This window comes from Branchiostoma belcheri, unplaced genomic scaffold (genome assembly GCF_001625305.1).
Source record: "Branchiostoma belcheri isolate BF01 breed outbred unplaced genomic scaffold, Haploidv18h27 scaffold2, whole genome shotgun sequence".
Lineage (NCBI taxonomy): Eukaryota > Metazoa > Chordata > Leptocardii > Amphioxiformes > Branchiostomatidae > Branchiostoma > Branchiostoma belcheri.
In genome coordinates, this window is record NW_017803490.1 from 4,321,938 (window position 1) to 4,335,310 (window position 13,373).

At 40.2% G+C, this 13,373-nt stretch overlaps 1 protein-coding gene across 1 annotated transcript in view; it reads left to right on the forward strand.

The window, feature by feature from the left end:
* LOC109468568 (alpha-mannosidase 2-like) overlaps window positions 1-13,367 on the forward strand; it is a 59,363-nt gene extending 45,996 nt beyond the window's left edge. The window contains exons 9-20 of the mRNA XM_019766842.1: window positions 2,556-2,758; window positions 3,427-3,609; window positions 4,361-4,475; window positions 7,693-7,760; window positions 8,481-8,646; window positions 9,179-9,421; window positions 9,883-10,008; window positions 10,305-10,419; window positions 10,943-11,076; window positions 11,357-11,498; window positions 11,948-12,408; window positions 12,995-13,367. Coding sequence (XP_019622401.1) covers window positions 2,556-2,758; window positions 3,427-3,609; window positions 4,361-4,475; window positions 7,693-7,760; window positions 8,481-8,646; window positions 9,179-9,421; window positions 9,883-10,008; window positions 10,305-10,419; window positions 10,943-11,076; window positions 11,357-11,498; window positions 11,948-12,408; window positions 12,995-13,147 — 2,109 coding nt within the window. The 3' untranslated portion in view covers window positions 13,148-13,367. The remainder of the gene's footprint in view (window positions 1-2,555; window positions 2,759-3,426; window positions 3,610-4,360; window positions 4,476-7,692; window positions 7,761-8,480; window positions 8,647-9,178; window positions 9,422-9,882; window positions 10,009-10,304; window positions 10,420-10,942; window positions 11,077-11,356; window positions 11,499-11,947; window positions 12,409-12,994) is intronic.
* The last annotated feature ends 6 nt before the right edge of the window (window positions 13,368-13,373 follow it).

Here is a 13,373-nt window from a genome sequence, read left to right on the forward strand (position 1 = left end):
TGTTACTTTGTAAATTTTTATATTTTTTTCCCAAGATTTTCATCAATTATGTCCATCAAGGCTGACGGATTGGTTTAACAATGTTTCTGTCACATGCTGCAAAATTCCTGCAATCGATTGCAAACTCAATTGGTAACAACTTTAATTTTCATGATATAAACTAAAAAGACAGAAGTGGCTGTCCATCTGTCATCTAACCTCAATATCTTAAGTGCTTTGAACTAAAGTGCAGTGGAGAAAACAGGTTGAAACCTCTCTGTTACATATCACACATTGTGATGAAGAGGAATATATAACTGTACAGCATAAAGTGCCCCTGAGGATGAAGATTTGACAACTAGACATGTTCCAGAGAGCTTTAGGATTATGTAGCTGTCAATCTTAATCAAGTTTGCTGGTACTTTAGACCTGTTCATTGTCAATCAAATGTAAAATGATGTACAAGGAATGTGAATTTGTTTTTTGTATGTATTAGGAAGAGTAACTGTTTTTGGCATATACACATTTTGTAGGAAGAGATAAATGATAGTGTTTTGTTGTCATTGGAATCAAAAGATTTTTTAGGTCTAAACTACAGGTTGATTTAAAGGCATTTTGGTATAATTTATGATTGCAAGTATACATTGTACATGGACATGACTGTATACTATAATTGATTGGTAAGTTTTTATATTTTTTTATGCTGTAGTTTGTGCAAAACAATTCATTTTTTGGAAACTGGTCCAAAGGAAGAAAAATGTTTGCCTTCACAACATACCCATGTATAGCTGTCTCTATCGTTTTCTGGTGAAAATTGTTCACTTGGATTGCTTTTGAGAAATTGCTCCTTCGGAAAAGTGTTATCCCTTAGCTGAAATCAAAGCGTGGGTCTACAGGGAGAAAACATCACTTTAGTCTGCCCGTGATTCCCAGTGATAGGCAATTTTACAAGGATTATCCCGGCACCATGGTGTCTGCAACTGCCATTCTCTATGCCAGCCTTAGTAATAGTATAAGTAGTCAGTGGCACTGTGCCTTTGTATGTGCAGGACTGGAAATACTGGCCTACGCACTTTTGTGGATCCAAAATTAAACCTGTGCATTGGATGCACCTGGATTATGGTGTAGGGTTACATAACCGGTGCAATAGCTCAATTGGTAGAGTGCTCGCTTTGTAACTGGGAGGTCGTGAGTTCAAACCCCGGCCGGGTCATACCAAAGACCTTAAAATGGTACACACTTTTTTCTCTGCTTAATTAGCACTCAGCACATATGAGAAAGAGTGTGGGAAGGTCAAACACACAGCACTACCAGCGGACCAGCCCCCTGCTGTAGTGCATTGCACAACTGTGTGTCGCCCAAGGGCTACGGAAATGGACATGGGCACCAAAACCCTATGCTATGCATAGAGCACGGGTAGACCTTTTACATAATGAAAAAGGCTGTACATTGCACATAGACAGCATATTTTTGACATATAAGTGTCAGAAACAATATTCAGCTATTATAGAATAATTATTTAAGATTCCAGTTTAGAAGGTAAGCAGTAAGGTTTGCACTTGTTTGCACATTGATTTTACATTTTAACCATGAATATCAATTAAACAATATTGTTTCTTCAATGTCTACCCCAATGTGATTAAAGTTACAGACAATAAATTGGTACAGTGATAAGGACAATAAGATATCAATAACTGATTATTTAAATTTAGCTATTTTGGTAACAATTAGTAACCTATATCACAAGCAATATACAAGGTTTAGTCCCACAATCAACTTAATTTCAGTGTGCACTCAAATTTTTATAAACCTCAAATTTTTATGCACCAATTCCCAAAAATAGATTTCAAGTCCTGTTAATGTGTCAAGTACTGCATCATCTACCCCTCTCACTTTTGAAGATTCCCACTGACAAGATAGAAATATTACTCGGATCAAAATGTATGAAATTGCAGCGGCCGGTTTTAGCGGATAACGGTCGTTCCAGAGCTCACAAAGCTCTCCCAATTCAGCCTGATTTTTCTGCCACTTCTTTATCACCAATTGTTATCTTTGCTGTAGGGATTTATAAGGACATAAATTCACCTGGCTAAAGTGGTGTGTAATACGGCATTAAGGCACTGTCAATTCAGTTTCTTGGTTCTTGGCCATGACATACATGACATACAAGAATACAACATGAAACTAGAAGCTTTAAGGTAACATTCGCAAAGCAAATGCATAATGTTTACCTTTACATGGTCTTTTTACGTTTACCTTGAAGTTCACAGAATGAAATCATACACTGTATTATAATTATCTTATGTTTTTGCACAGTTTCCTCCTCTTCTTCCTCAAAGAAATAAGTCAATAACCTGGACCAGACGTCTGTCACCATGGTAACTGGTGCTGTAGACACCCTGTTGAGTTGGGTTACATGTCATTGATCATGTAGCAGGACAGAGTTGTAGGGACTGCTTACCATATATTATGAGTGTGTTCGAGCAACAATAAACAGAGCTTTGGTTTGCTAAGCTAGTCCATGTGAAGGTAAACATTATGACTTTTAAATGTCGTACAACTTGTATCCTGTGCAGGCCCAGTTTGGTACGTTGTCGGACTATTTTGACGCGATGTGGGACCGTGCAGGCCTGCAGCCCGGCAGTTCAGGACTGGGCTATCCTGTACTGAGTGGAGACTTCTTCTCCTACGCAGACAGGGAGGACCACTACTGGAGTGGCTACTACACATCCAGACCCTTCTACAAGAACCTGGACAGGGTCTTAGAAGCACATGCAAGGTGGGAAATTTTGTATTACTATGATTAGACTTTTAAACGAAGAAAGAAAGAAACAAGCCAACAGTGAAAAGAATGAGCAGATTTCTGTGTCACATTATCTTTAATGGATATACATAGGTGCATAATTCCTGATAAGAATCATTTATAATTGTTTCTATTTTGGTACCAAATTCCCTTATATGAGTTTCATATCGATCTGTATGATCCAAAAATGCTGCATTGTATATTTGATAGATACAACATGTAAGTCAGTAAGAGGCAAGTATACAGTGTCACATATATTTACAAAAGCCTGGTCTCCTTTTCCTAGTCGTGATAAGCTTGATAATATTATGAAACCCTGGAAGCTTTGATTGCAGTTAAAAGCATAAATTCTTTAATTTAGCGACTGCCTCTAAAAAATAGCCCTTCTGAATTAGTAATGTACATGTACAGTAGATACTTACAGTAATAGAGGACATATAATTTTTTTACCTCTTTACATTACTGTCTGTTACATAGCCTTTGTGCAGTAGTTTGCAAATGAAATAATAAATATAGATAGAAAAGAAATATTAAGATAAAAAGGAAATATTCTCCAACAATTAGATGTATTTTTCTGCCAATTTCACATGACCTTCAATCTATTGTGCCAATATTTACAGGACTTGTGTCTCTCCTCTCCACAGAGCTGCTGAGATTATTTTCTCCCTGGCGCTGGCCCACTCCCGCCATATTGACGTGCCTAGCTTTCCCGCCAAAAATGCCTACCAGATGCTGATAGGAGCCAGGAAGAGCCTGGGACTCTTCCAACATCACGACGCTATCACTGGTACTGCCAAGGACTTTGTGGTGGTGGATTATGGAACAAGGTATCTGTATTCTGTATAGCCGGTATAACTGCCTTTCGGCATAACACACCACACTTAGTACCAAGGTACTAGTAGTAGTAGTAGTATATTTCATTATTCCAGGGTGTTAGCACTCCTACGGAGGAACCTATGCCTTGACTGACTCCAATTTGTTTTGCAGTTTCTGGCCATGTAGGGCCCAGGTGTTTCACTAGCTGTGTCTCTTCATCTTATCCAGGGCTGCCCTCTGTGTCTCCTTCAATCTCGGGGTGTCCTTCAATCTCTCAGTGGCTCTTATTGTCCACCTGTTGTTCTGTAGCATATTATGGACTGTAGACTTCTGTGTCCACAATTATAGGAGACATGTATAACAGTGATGATACACAATCATGTAGTGATCTCAAACCAGTTTTAGCTTGCTAGAAAGCTAATTCTTTCACTGGTTGCAACAAGAAAGACTGGAAAATTAATATGTATTTTACAGATTCATTATACCACAGAAATCTCCCTATAGTATTGAGGAATTCAAATGTCTTGGTGAACGTAATGATTGGAATAACCTTCGCAGAAGGAAAAAATTCATTTTTGTTCATTTCTTCTCAAACAAATGTCAATGACCTGGACCAGACGTCTGTCACCATGGTAACTGGTGCATTAACAGACACTCTGTGGTGTTGCATTACAATAGAACATTATGTATCAAGTGGCAGGACAGAGTTGCTTTCCAGAATGTTTCTAGTTGTATTTTCATTGTGCTGTTTGTCTATCCCAGACTCCTTCGCTCCATCATGGACATGAAGAGGGTGATGATTGACTCCGCCCACTTTCTGATGTCAGAGGACAAGCAGCAGTACGACCCCGAAACAACAACCACATTCTTCGACATGGTACAGTACAACCTTATTAACCTTCTTCTAACTAGTTTTGGCCTTATTCTTTTTCTGTACACTAAACAGTATCAAATATTAGGTACAGTAACTTTACCTTATTGGGGTTATACGCTATTCATCTGCACACTTTGGTTGTTAGTAGTAGTTTTTTAATCATAAATTCTTACGCTCCTTGTAGTACTTTTAATTGTAGTCTCTTATGCTCCTTCTGCCTATAACTTTTGTCAGTAGTTCAAAATTCTACTTGTACTTTTTGCTCAAAGTGTACAAACTTATCTAAACACTATACATGTATGGTACTTTCATTAACCATGCAATTCTCTTGCACTCATTCTAATTAACTTTTAAGTTCTCAATAGTAGTACAGAATCCTACATTGTGCCTTGTATCTCTTCTTCTGCATGTGCTAATTCAGACACTTTGTTTCTCTACTGATATGTCTCTACAATCATTACTCTCTACTGACCCTACAATAAGCTAATAAATTGTAGTTTTGCACAGGACTACACATTGTGTTCCCAATACTGTATTATATACTATATTAGGTAAACAATGAGTAGCCCCTACTAAGCACTGTATATAGCCTAATAGATGCTTTTTGTATTTCCCTGTCTTGTATCACATGTTCTAGTTCTTTAGAAGCTTGACTCTACTACTATACTGACACTCTACCAGTGTTTTAGCCAGTATCCTTCTTTCCATCATTTGACAGAATTTTGCCTCTTACGACACAAAAATTTTGCTCAATCAGTCATCTTTGATGGACAAAAATTGGTATGTAAAGATATGAAAAGAGATGTCATGAAACTAAGCTTAGCCCACCAGTAAAATTTGCCCCTCAAAATGCAGGAAATAGCATTAAAGAGGGTTGAAATTAAAAAAATTTTCATGGGGAAGCATGCCCCTTAGGATTGGTGCTCCAATTTACATTGAATAAAATTGAGATGACGGAAAAAGTTTTAGACTGGCTAGAACATTGACTCTACTGCATGTACTGACTCCATGCTGTGCTGTGCTCTGTCCTGTCCCTCTGCCTGTGCTCTAGCTAAGTGGGCATGTCTTCTTGGCACAAGAAGTCATCTACAGGCCAAGACGCCTTCCGGCGAATGTGAACGCCAAGGCAAACAACTTTCTCAAGACCCCTGTAAGTCTTGACTCTTGACACCCCCCTCCCCATCCCTGACCAATTTTTGTGTTAAAATTCCTGTTGATACAGTGAGTTCAAATTTGGACTTTTGTTGTATATCCAAAGTTGTATCATGTGTTTTATGTGTTTTCTTTCTGGCCATAGCTTTGCATACAAAGTTTGCATTGCGTAAACTTTAAATTCGCACAGTTTGTCATGTTTTGAAAAAAATTCTGAAGCAATACATTTTAAGTGCATTATTATACAACATTATTGTAACAGTACTCCTTTTATGCCATCCCTTTTGAACCAGCTTTCTTTACTCATTTCAAAACACACCTTTTCTTATTTTTTCAGAGAAATCCTTTGTACATTTTCAGTGCCACAAAGTCATCCAAGTGTGCAAATCTTCTTTACTTTCCTCTCACCTTTATCATTTACTAAATAGCTGTCAGTTCTTGCATTGTAAAAATTCTGACCCTTTTCCCTACTTCTATAACTCCTTTCCTTGTTTAATACCAATTAATAACTCCTCTCCTTTTGTACTGTACATTAAATGTAATCAAACTTGAGGTAATATTTGTTACTCCTTTGATGGATGATAATAATAATAGAAACAACCATGATAATGATTTATAATCAGGCATGCCTGGAAAAATCTAAAACTTGTTAAGCAACAAATCTAGTTTCTTCAAGTCAAGAAACAATTCTAAAAATCTGCCATAGATCAGTTGTGTGAGTAAATTAGAATGCTTAGCTGCTCTAGATCTGTTTTTTTAAGAAATGTTATGTACAGATCCATATGATATATATGTCGTGCATAAGACTTCTAATTTAACTCTCATCTTCAATGTACAAATCATGACTGTAAAGGTTTTAGACACATTAAGACTTCACAGTCTTGCCTGAAGCGAATGCTAAGACTATTAAATCAGATGGCAGATCCCTCCTAGGATATGGTACTTGTAAATCACAGTTTAGAATCGAGATCACCAGTCTGATAAATGCACAGTACAAAAAATCTGCATTGCAAAGAGACACGTAGCCAGTAACGTATGCCTCGCCGATATCCGTGACATATACAGTATTATAAGCCTTCTTGTGATGTTTTTGGCAGCCTTTCAGTCTGTAAATGTAGACTAACAACAGTTATTGAGACATGTATAAGACCTTGTTACGCCAAGGGCGGTTGGCAAATTGAACCTCCTTGGTTTTGCTGACACATGTTAAAGTGAAGGTCATTTTGGCTTATTAGCGGCCAAGAAGGGCAAGGAGGGAAGGCCAATCAATGCTTGTCATTGATTGGGTTTTCTAGAACTGGAAATTATGAAAAATCACTGCTGCAGCTTTTTTTTGGCTGGTGTCTTCCATTATACTGTAAACTCACTTACTTTTCTTGGGGACTTAATTTCAAGGAAGGAAAGAAACAGTGTTTTTTGCCACTTGCCACTGTTTTAGTTCACATTTCAAACAATTCTATAGTACAGTACTTTCCAGATAAACTTTGAAACTTTATTAGAATAACCATTAGCGAATACATTAGATTAATACAAAAGACATATTTGTAGCATCATCATTTTGCTGTAAGAAGTCACCACTGACAAAAATCCCCAAAATAAAACTGCTGCAAATATTTCAAGATCTAGAGTAATTCCAAAATTGTGCAGGGCTAGCCAAAACCTTAGGAAAGAAATACAGGTATATCAATATGGCCGACAAAAATAAAAAAGCTCAAAAACAACTTCTAAACATTTCTAGGTGATTGTTGGTTCAAACTAGGTCTACCAGAGCTAGATACATGGATTAAAAAAGCCTACTGCCAGACATCTTTTGCTTAAAGCAAGCAAGAACAAAGATATTCATCAAAAAGTACACAGTGAAAGATGTTGATTGGCTTGAGGAATTAGTCGACTGTCTGCTCCATATATCTACAGCTTTGCTGGAGCGGTTTAGAACATAGACTGATTTAGAGAAGGATTTTGCCTTAGAGACGTTGAGGAGTCACAGACTTTTCCTATTAATACACATGGATTTCTACTTTTTGATGTAACAAATATTCTGCCCCCCTCCCCACTTTTGTCCTCCCAGGATGAGAAGAGGATTAACCATGATGCTTTGCCAGAAAAGCCCATTCTGCAGCTGAATCAGCAGACCAAGTGAGTGCACAGTTTTCACAGCATAATTAATAGTTCTTTTCCCAAAGGCTAATTGCAACATGGAACATTGTATAGAAAGATTAACAGTGCAAGTTGACAATGGTGACAACTTGCAACATGTGACTTTTCTAAAAACTGCTAGCACTACAGAATGCGATCAAAGCTTTTTTAGGTTTAACTTCTTTTTTGGAAGCAGTGGAAGATGAAGTGCAATGAGTGGCTTTTGGGAGTTAAACAGGGCTGTAGTTTTCCCCTTGTCAGTAAATGTTTGGTTATGCACTTGTTTTTCAGCACCAAGGACATCACCCGTGGAGTGTAAATTATTGGAATTTATCCCTCTAACCGCACCCAGAAAATACAATACTCATCCTGGGGCTTGTTTCTGTGCTGTTTTAAATGCCCAAAGTATGAAATTCTGGCATAAATGTGCTAATGTTCGCCAATTTTGCCGCCCTGGAAATGCATTGGATGCCTTTAATAGCCTACACAATTGGAGGAAATTTGGTATGAAGGTCTTCTTTTGGATGGTTGATCTGAGGTCTGTTTGTCTGGACAAAGCAGATAAATGACAGGTCAGACACAGGAAATGGCTCTAGCTGGGAAGCTGAACTGCACCAGGGACCCACCAATACATTGTGCCAGCAAATCTGAAATCTCTGATTTCTTGTCAGAAAAGGGTAGCATGTAACCAGCATGTTTTTTTTCTTGACCTGTGTGCAGGGAGGTTGTTTTCTACAACTCGGTTGCCCAGGCCAGACACGAGGTGGTCAGGTTAAGGGTCAGCTCGTCCACTGTGGAGGTCCAGGATGCCAGCGGGAAGGTCATCCCCAGTCAGACCAACCTGGTCTGGACAGCAGCACAGGACTCTTCCACCACTGAATACGAGGTGGGTTGTTATTATGTTTACCTTTGCAGAAGTAAAACATAGTCAGTTTCAACTTGTTTTTGCTCTGTTTTGACCTGCAGTTTCTTCTTCTCCAAAGAAAGGTCAATGACCTGCACCAGGCAGCTGTCACCATAGTAACTGGTGCTGTAGAAGACACCCTACGGTGTAGGATTACATTATATAACAAGTTGTAGGGGCTGGTCACCATATACAATGTGAAGATATGAGCAGTAGTTTATTAGGCTTGTTCATGATAAATTTATCTATTTTTAGTTGACCTTTGTTAGTTCATCTTTAATCTTTTGTTATAATTATAATTTATATGTCATGTAGTTTTGTTGGGGTTATCCCCCCAGGAATCTTTGAAAACTGCCAATTATAGGCGACATGTACTTCCTGGTTAAATAAATAAACAAACAAAGAAACAAACAAACCATGTGAAGGTAAACATTATGCATTTGATTTAAATTAGCCAGGGATGAGTATCTCGATAAACCCATAACTCAGATGTTTTCTCTCATTTTTCCCCCAGCTTGTGTTCATAGTGAACGTTCCACCCCTGGGTCTGAGCAAGTATCTGATCCGGGATGCCGGCAGCGAGGTCAACAACCCGTACAACGCCCCGTCCCAGATCACGCTGTACAACACGGGGTCTCCCGACTCTTCTGTCAGGGGCGTGTTCCACATCTCACGCCCGATCTCCGACAACCGAGACTTCACCATCGAGAACTCCAGGCTCAGGGCCAAGTTTTCTGGGACAACAGGACTTCTGCAGGTAGGCTTGGGTAGGCAAAGGTAGCACTAACATTGCATGCAGTACTGAAGCTGGTAGATAGGGGGAGTTTGTAAGCGGGAGACTTCATCGAGTACTCAAGGCTTAGGGCCAAGTTTTCTGGCACCTCAGGACTTCAGCAGGTAGGAATGGATAGAAATGGAGGCAGCAACATTGCATGCAGTACCTAAGCTGGTAGATAGGGGGAGCTTGTGAGCAGTGCGCAGTCCAACCTGTGATAGTGTACCTTCCCCTGCAGTTATTAGTGTATTTACCTCTGACGTATGTAGGGTTTGTTTTTGGTGTCTGTTTACTTGTGTGCTGTAGTGAAGGGGAAATGGTGTAACCACAGACTGATGGAAAGATTGAGTTGTAGGTGAAAGTGGTCTCCCCACCAGCTGGGGGAAAGTTGGTTAAAATGCTGGTTTATACTTTTTCTAATTTTGATTTCTTTCCTCCTTCAGTCTGTGACGACCGTGAAGGATGGTAAGGAGACTGCAGTGTCTGTAGAGTTCCTGATGTACGGAACACGAGAGACTAAGAAAGACAAGAGTGGAGCGTACCTGTTCTTACCAGATGGAGAAGCAAGGGTACTCACAATTGAATTATATTGCTTTGAATGTTGTCTCAAAATGTTTCAAGCAATCCATGAATGAATCATGTTCAACCTGATATAACTGATAGCTGATACTGATAACTTATACTCAGATAACTGATACTGTTAATACTGTTCTTTGGCATTGGTAGATTGTTTTAGTAGATGCTTCAAAAAGAACTGTATATATCCTTCGGCCAAGTACCTTGTAGTAATTAATACCTTTCTTACAGTTCCCAAGACAGTGCTAGATACTTTTCTTCACATCGATATTGTCTGTGCTTTCCTCAGACCCTGGACAGCAGTGGTAAAGCAGTGATCCGGGTGATTCGAGGGAAGATCCTGTCTGAGGTCCATGTCCTGATGAAACATGTGGAACATGTCATCACTCTGCACAGGTCACCAGGTAAGAACACACATCTTTTTGAACTATCATGAAAGTTCATCTGTGTTGGTACATGTTTAGAGGTAAAACTTCTGTTCCAACACAAAAGTAGATGTGCTCACTCAGTCTGTCCAATCAATCTGGTCGGTGTGACGGGGGCCGGCATCGTTTACCAGATACCTTTGACCCAGTGTTGACGTCACACTTCAGAGAAGCCATGTGACTAGTCTCACTGGGTCAGTCTACTGAGGAAGACCAGAGTGACTGGTCGGACTGAGTGAGAACATTTACCTTTTATGTTGGAACAAAAGTTTTACCTTCAAACATTATCTTTTGAGTTTTGATTTGCTCTGCAGTACTAGGCTAAGAGACCAGCCTTACAACATGTGAGCACTGACCAAATTTTGGGTTACTGGAACATCATGGAACACCATCTGTTCTCTCTAAATCAGAAACATCATGATTGAGACAAGCTGAGAGTAGGGAATAACTATAACCAATAGGAGAAAAATGGAAAATAAGATTGCTCTGTTTTTGGTTCCAGGAATCGATGGTTGGTCGCTGGAGATTTCCAACATCGTGGATATCCGAGACCAGAGGAACAGGGAGCTGTGCATGCGGCTCAAAACTGACCTCAAGAACAACAACGAGTTCTTCAGTGACCTAAATGGCTTCCAGGTATGGAACAGGCAACACTATTTTTATTCCAACATGTAATCACAAGATGACGGCACACTCAAGTTTTTTTCAACATATTTTTATGCCACCACCAACACAGAGGACAATGTAGTACTCATTTACTTCTGAGTGAAGTGAGGAAAGTTGTGTTCAGTGCCTTTTCTAAGGGCACAAGATTGGTGGCATGGGAGGATTCGAACCCAGGACCTCTTGGTTCTGAGATAAACACTCTATCGTTTTATCACCTGACCCATGGTATATTCTTTCACACCATTGACAGATGCAAAGGAGAAAGACCCTGTCCAAGTTGCCCCTACAGGCTAACTACTACCCCATGTCTACCATGGCCTACCTACAGGACCAGGACACACGCATGACTCTACACAGCGCACAGTCACTCGGAGTAGGCAGCCTGCAGGAAGGTACGTGTTACATGACTGTAGGAAGTATTGTTCTGGGTGGCTGAGCACTTTGATACACATGGGTGGGGAGATTGACAGGCAGAATAACACCTTGATAGTAGGTTGACAGAATGGGGTTGAGGAAGATGGAAGATAAAAAGATGAGATTAAGCTGAGAATAAGAAATTTTGATTGTTAAGAGTGATACGTGCAGAAATACCCTCTGTAGATCCTGTTGGGTACTGCAGTTATTACTCTTCTTTTTTCAGTTGGATGACTTTATCTTTCCCACCATAAAAAGTGAGCTAAAAGTGTCTGACTATGTCTCTTTCAATCCTTTCCCCAGACAAGAATCTAAAAAAAAACTGTTCCTTGTTGAGTTGTCAAAATATTGTCATAGACAAGTGCAAGGTAAAGCTAATAGCTGTAGGTAAAAATTGGGAAGATTTCTAACTTGTTTGTCGCCCTAGGCTGGCTGGAAGTCATGCTGGACAGGAGATTGAACCAAGACGACAACCGCGGCCTGCAACAGGGCCTGCTCGACAACAAACGTACGCCAAACCAGTTCCGCTTGCTCCTGGAGCGGCGCCACCAAAGGACCTCATCGCCAAACGGTGGCGGCCGACAAACGGGGGTGGACTACCCCTCCTTAACCTCCCACTCTGTCTCCCAGCTTTTAAATCACCCTGTATATGCCTTCATACGGAACAAGCTTCCCGGGGAGGGGCCGTCCGGGGACGTGAAACTGTCGTCCAGCGTACAGCCCCTGGTGAAAGCCTTGCCTTGCGACATTCACTTTGTGAACCTGAGGACGGTTCAGGCCATGGAGGCGCCGGCCCCCACACAGGAGTCCGTCTTGCTGCTACATAGGAAAGGGTTCGACTGCAGTTTCCCTGCCAATGGACTGAGCTGCTCTACAACTGGGGGAAAGGTCAGCATTTTCAACAGTTTTTGTGGCCATCTATATAATATTTCATTGGTACAAAATGTAAGAACCATACACACTTATGGAGAATAGTAGGAGTGAACCAGTGTGCATGGCTAAATTATAAAAGCCATTGTTATGCATTGTACTAGCTACATGTTTGTGTACTTGATCATGAAAAGCATCATGCTTCACATCAGTTAAGGATGACAAAAGGAGAAAATTTTGGGCCAAAAATAAAGGCTTAGAGGCCGTAGAGGCATTAAATTATTAATAGATTGTGTTTAGGGCATGGTATTGGAAGGCAGAGCCCATCCCTTTCCTTCCACTGTGCATTATACCTCCCCAACTGAAGTTAGGTATATGTATCCATTTTATACCTTTTGGACTGAGGAAATTCATGTCATTGTGCTTTTCCCAATGTTCAACAAGGAATGCCAGTAATAGAACAGGTTACCACACAATTGCGTGACCAATAGCCTAACCATACAGTAGCTTGGCACTTTGTTATGTGTGGCTTATAAATGATCGGAAATTGCATTCTTTGTTGATGTTAATGTAAAATGACCTGTATTGCTCTCTTTACTCCCAGGTTCCACTAGAAGACCTGTTTAGGGACCTGGACTTGACAGACATCAAGGCGACAACATTGTCCCTTATGTACGACGGACAAGTTCTAAACAGTAAATCAACCCTGCAGCTGGACCCTATGGAAATCAATGCCTACCGGATCAGGCTGGATTAAACCAGTTTCAACTGGACTGAACCACTTCAGACTGGTTTGCTTGGTGGTGGAAAGGGTTACTAGTCATTCCTGGGGTGGCTTTTCTGCTGGATTTTAGGAAAAGATGTGTCTGAACATTTAACTATGGCAATAGAAGCAAATGTGAATGCTATATAAAATGTAGATTCGATTTCTCTCTTGACAACAGGCTGGTCCGAGGTATGCCTGCATGATAGTCAGCTTTTCT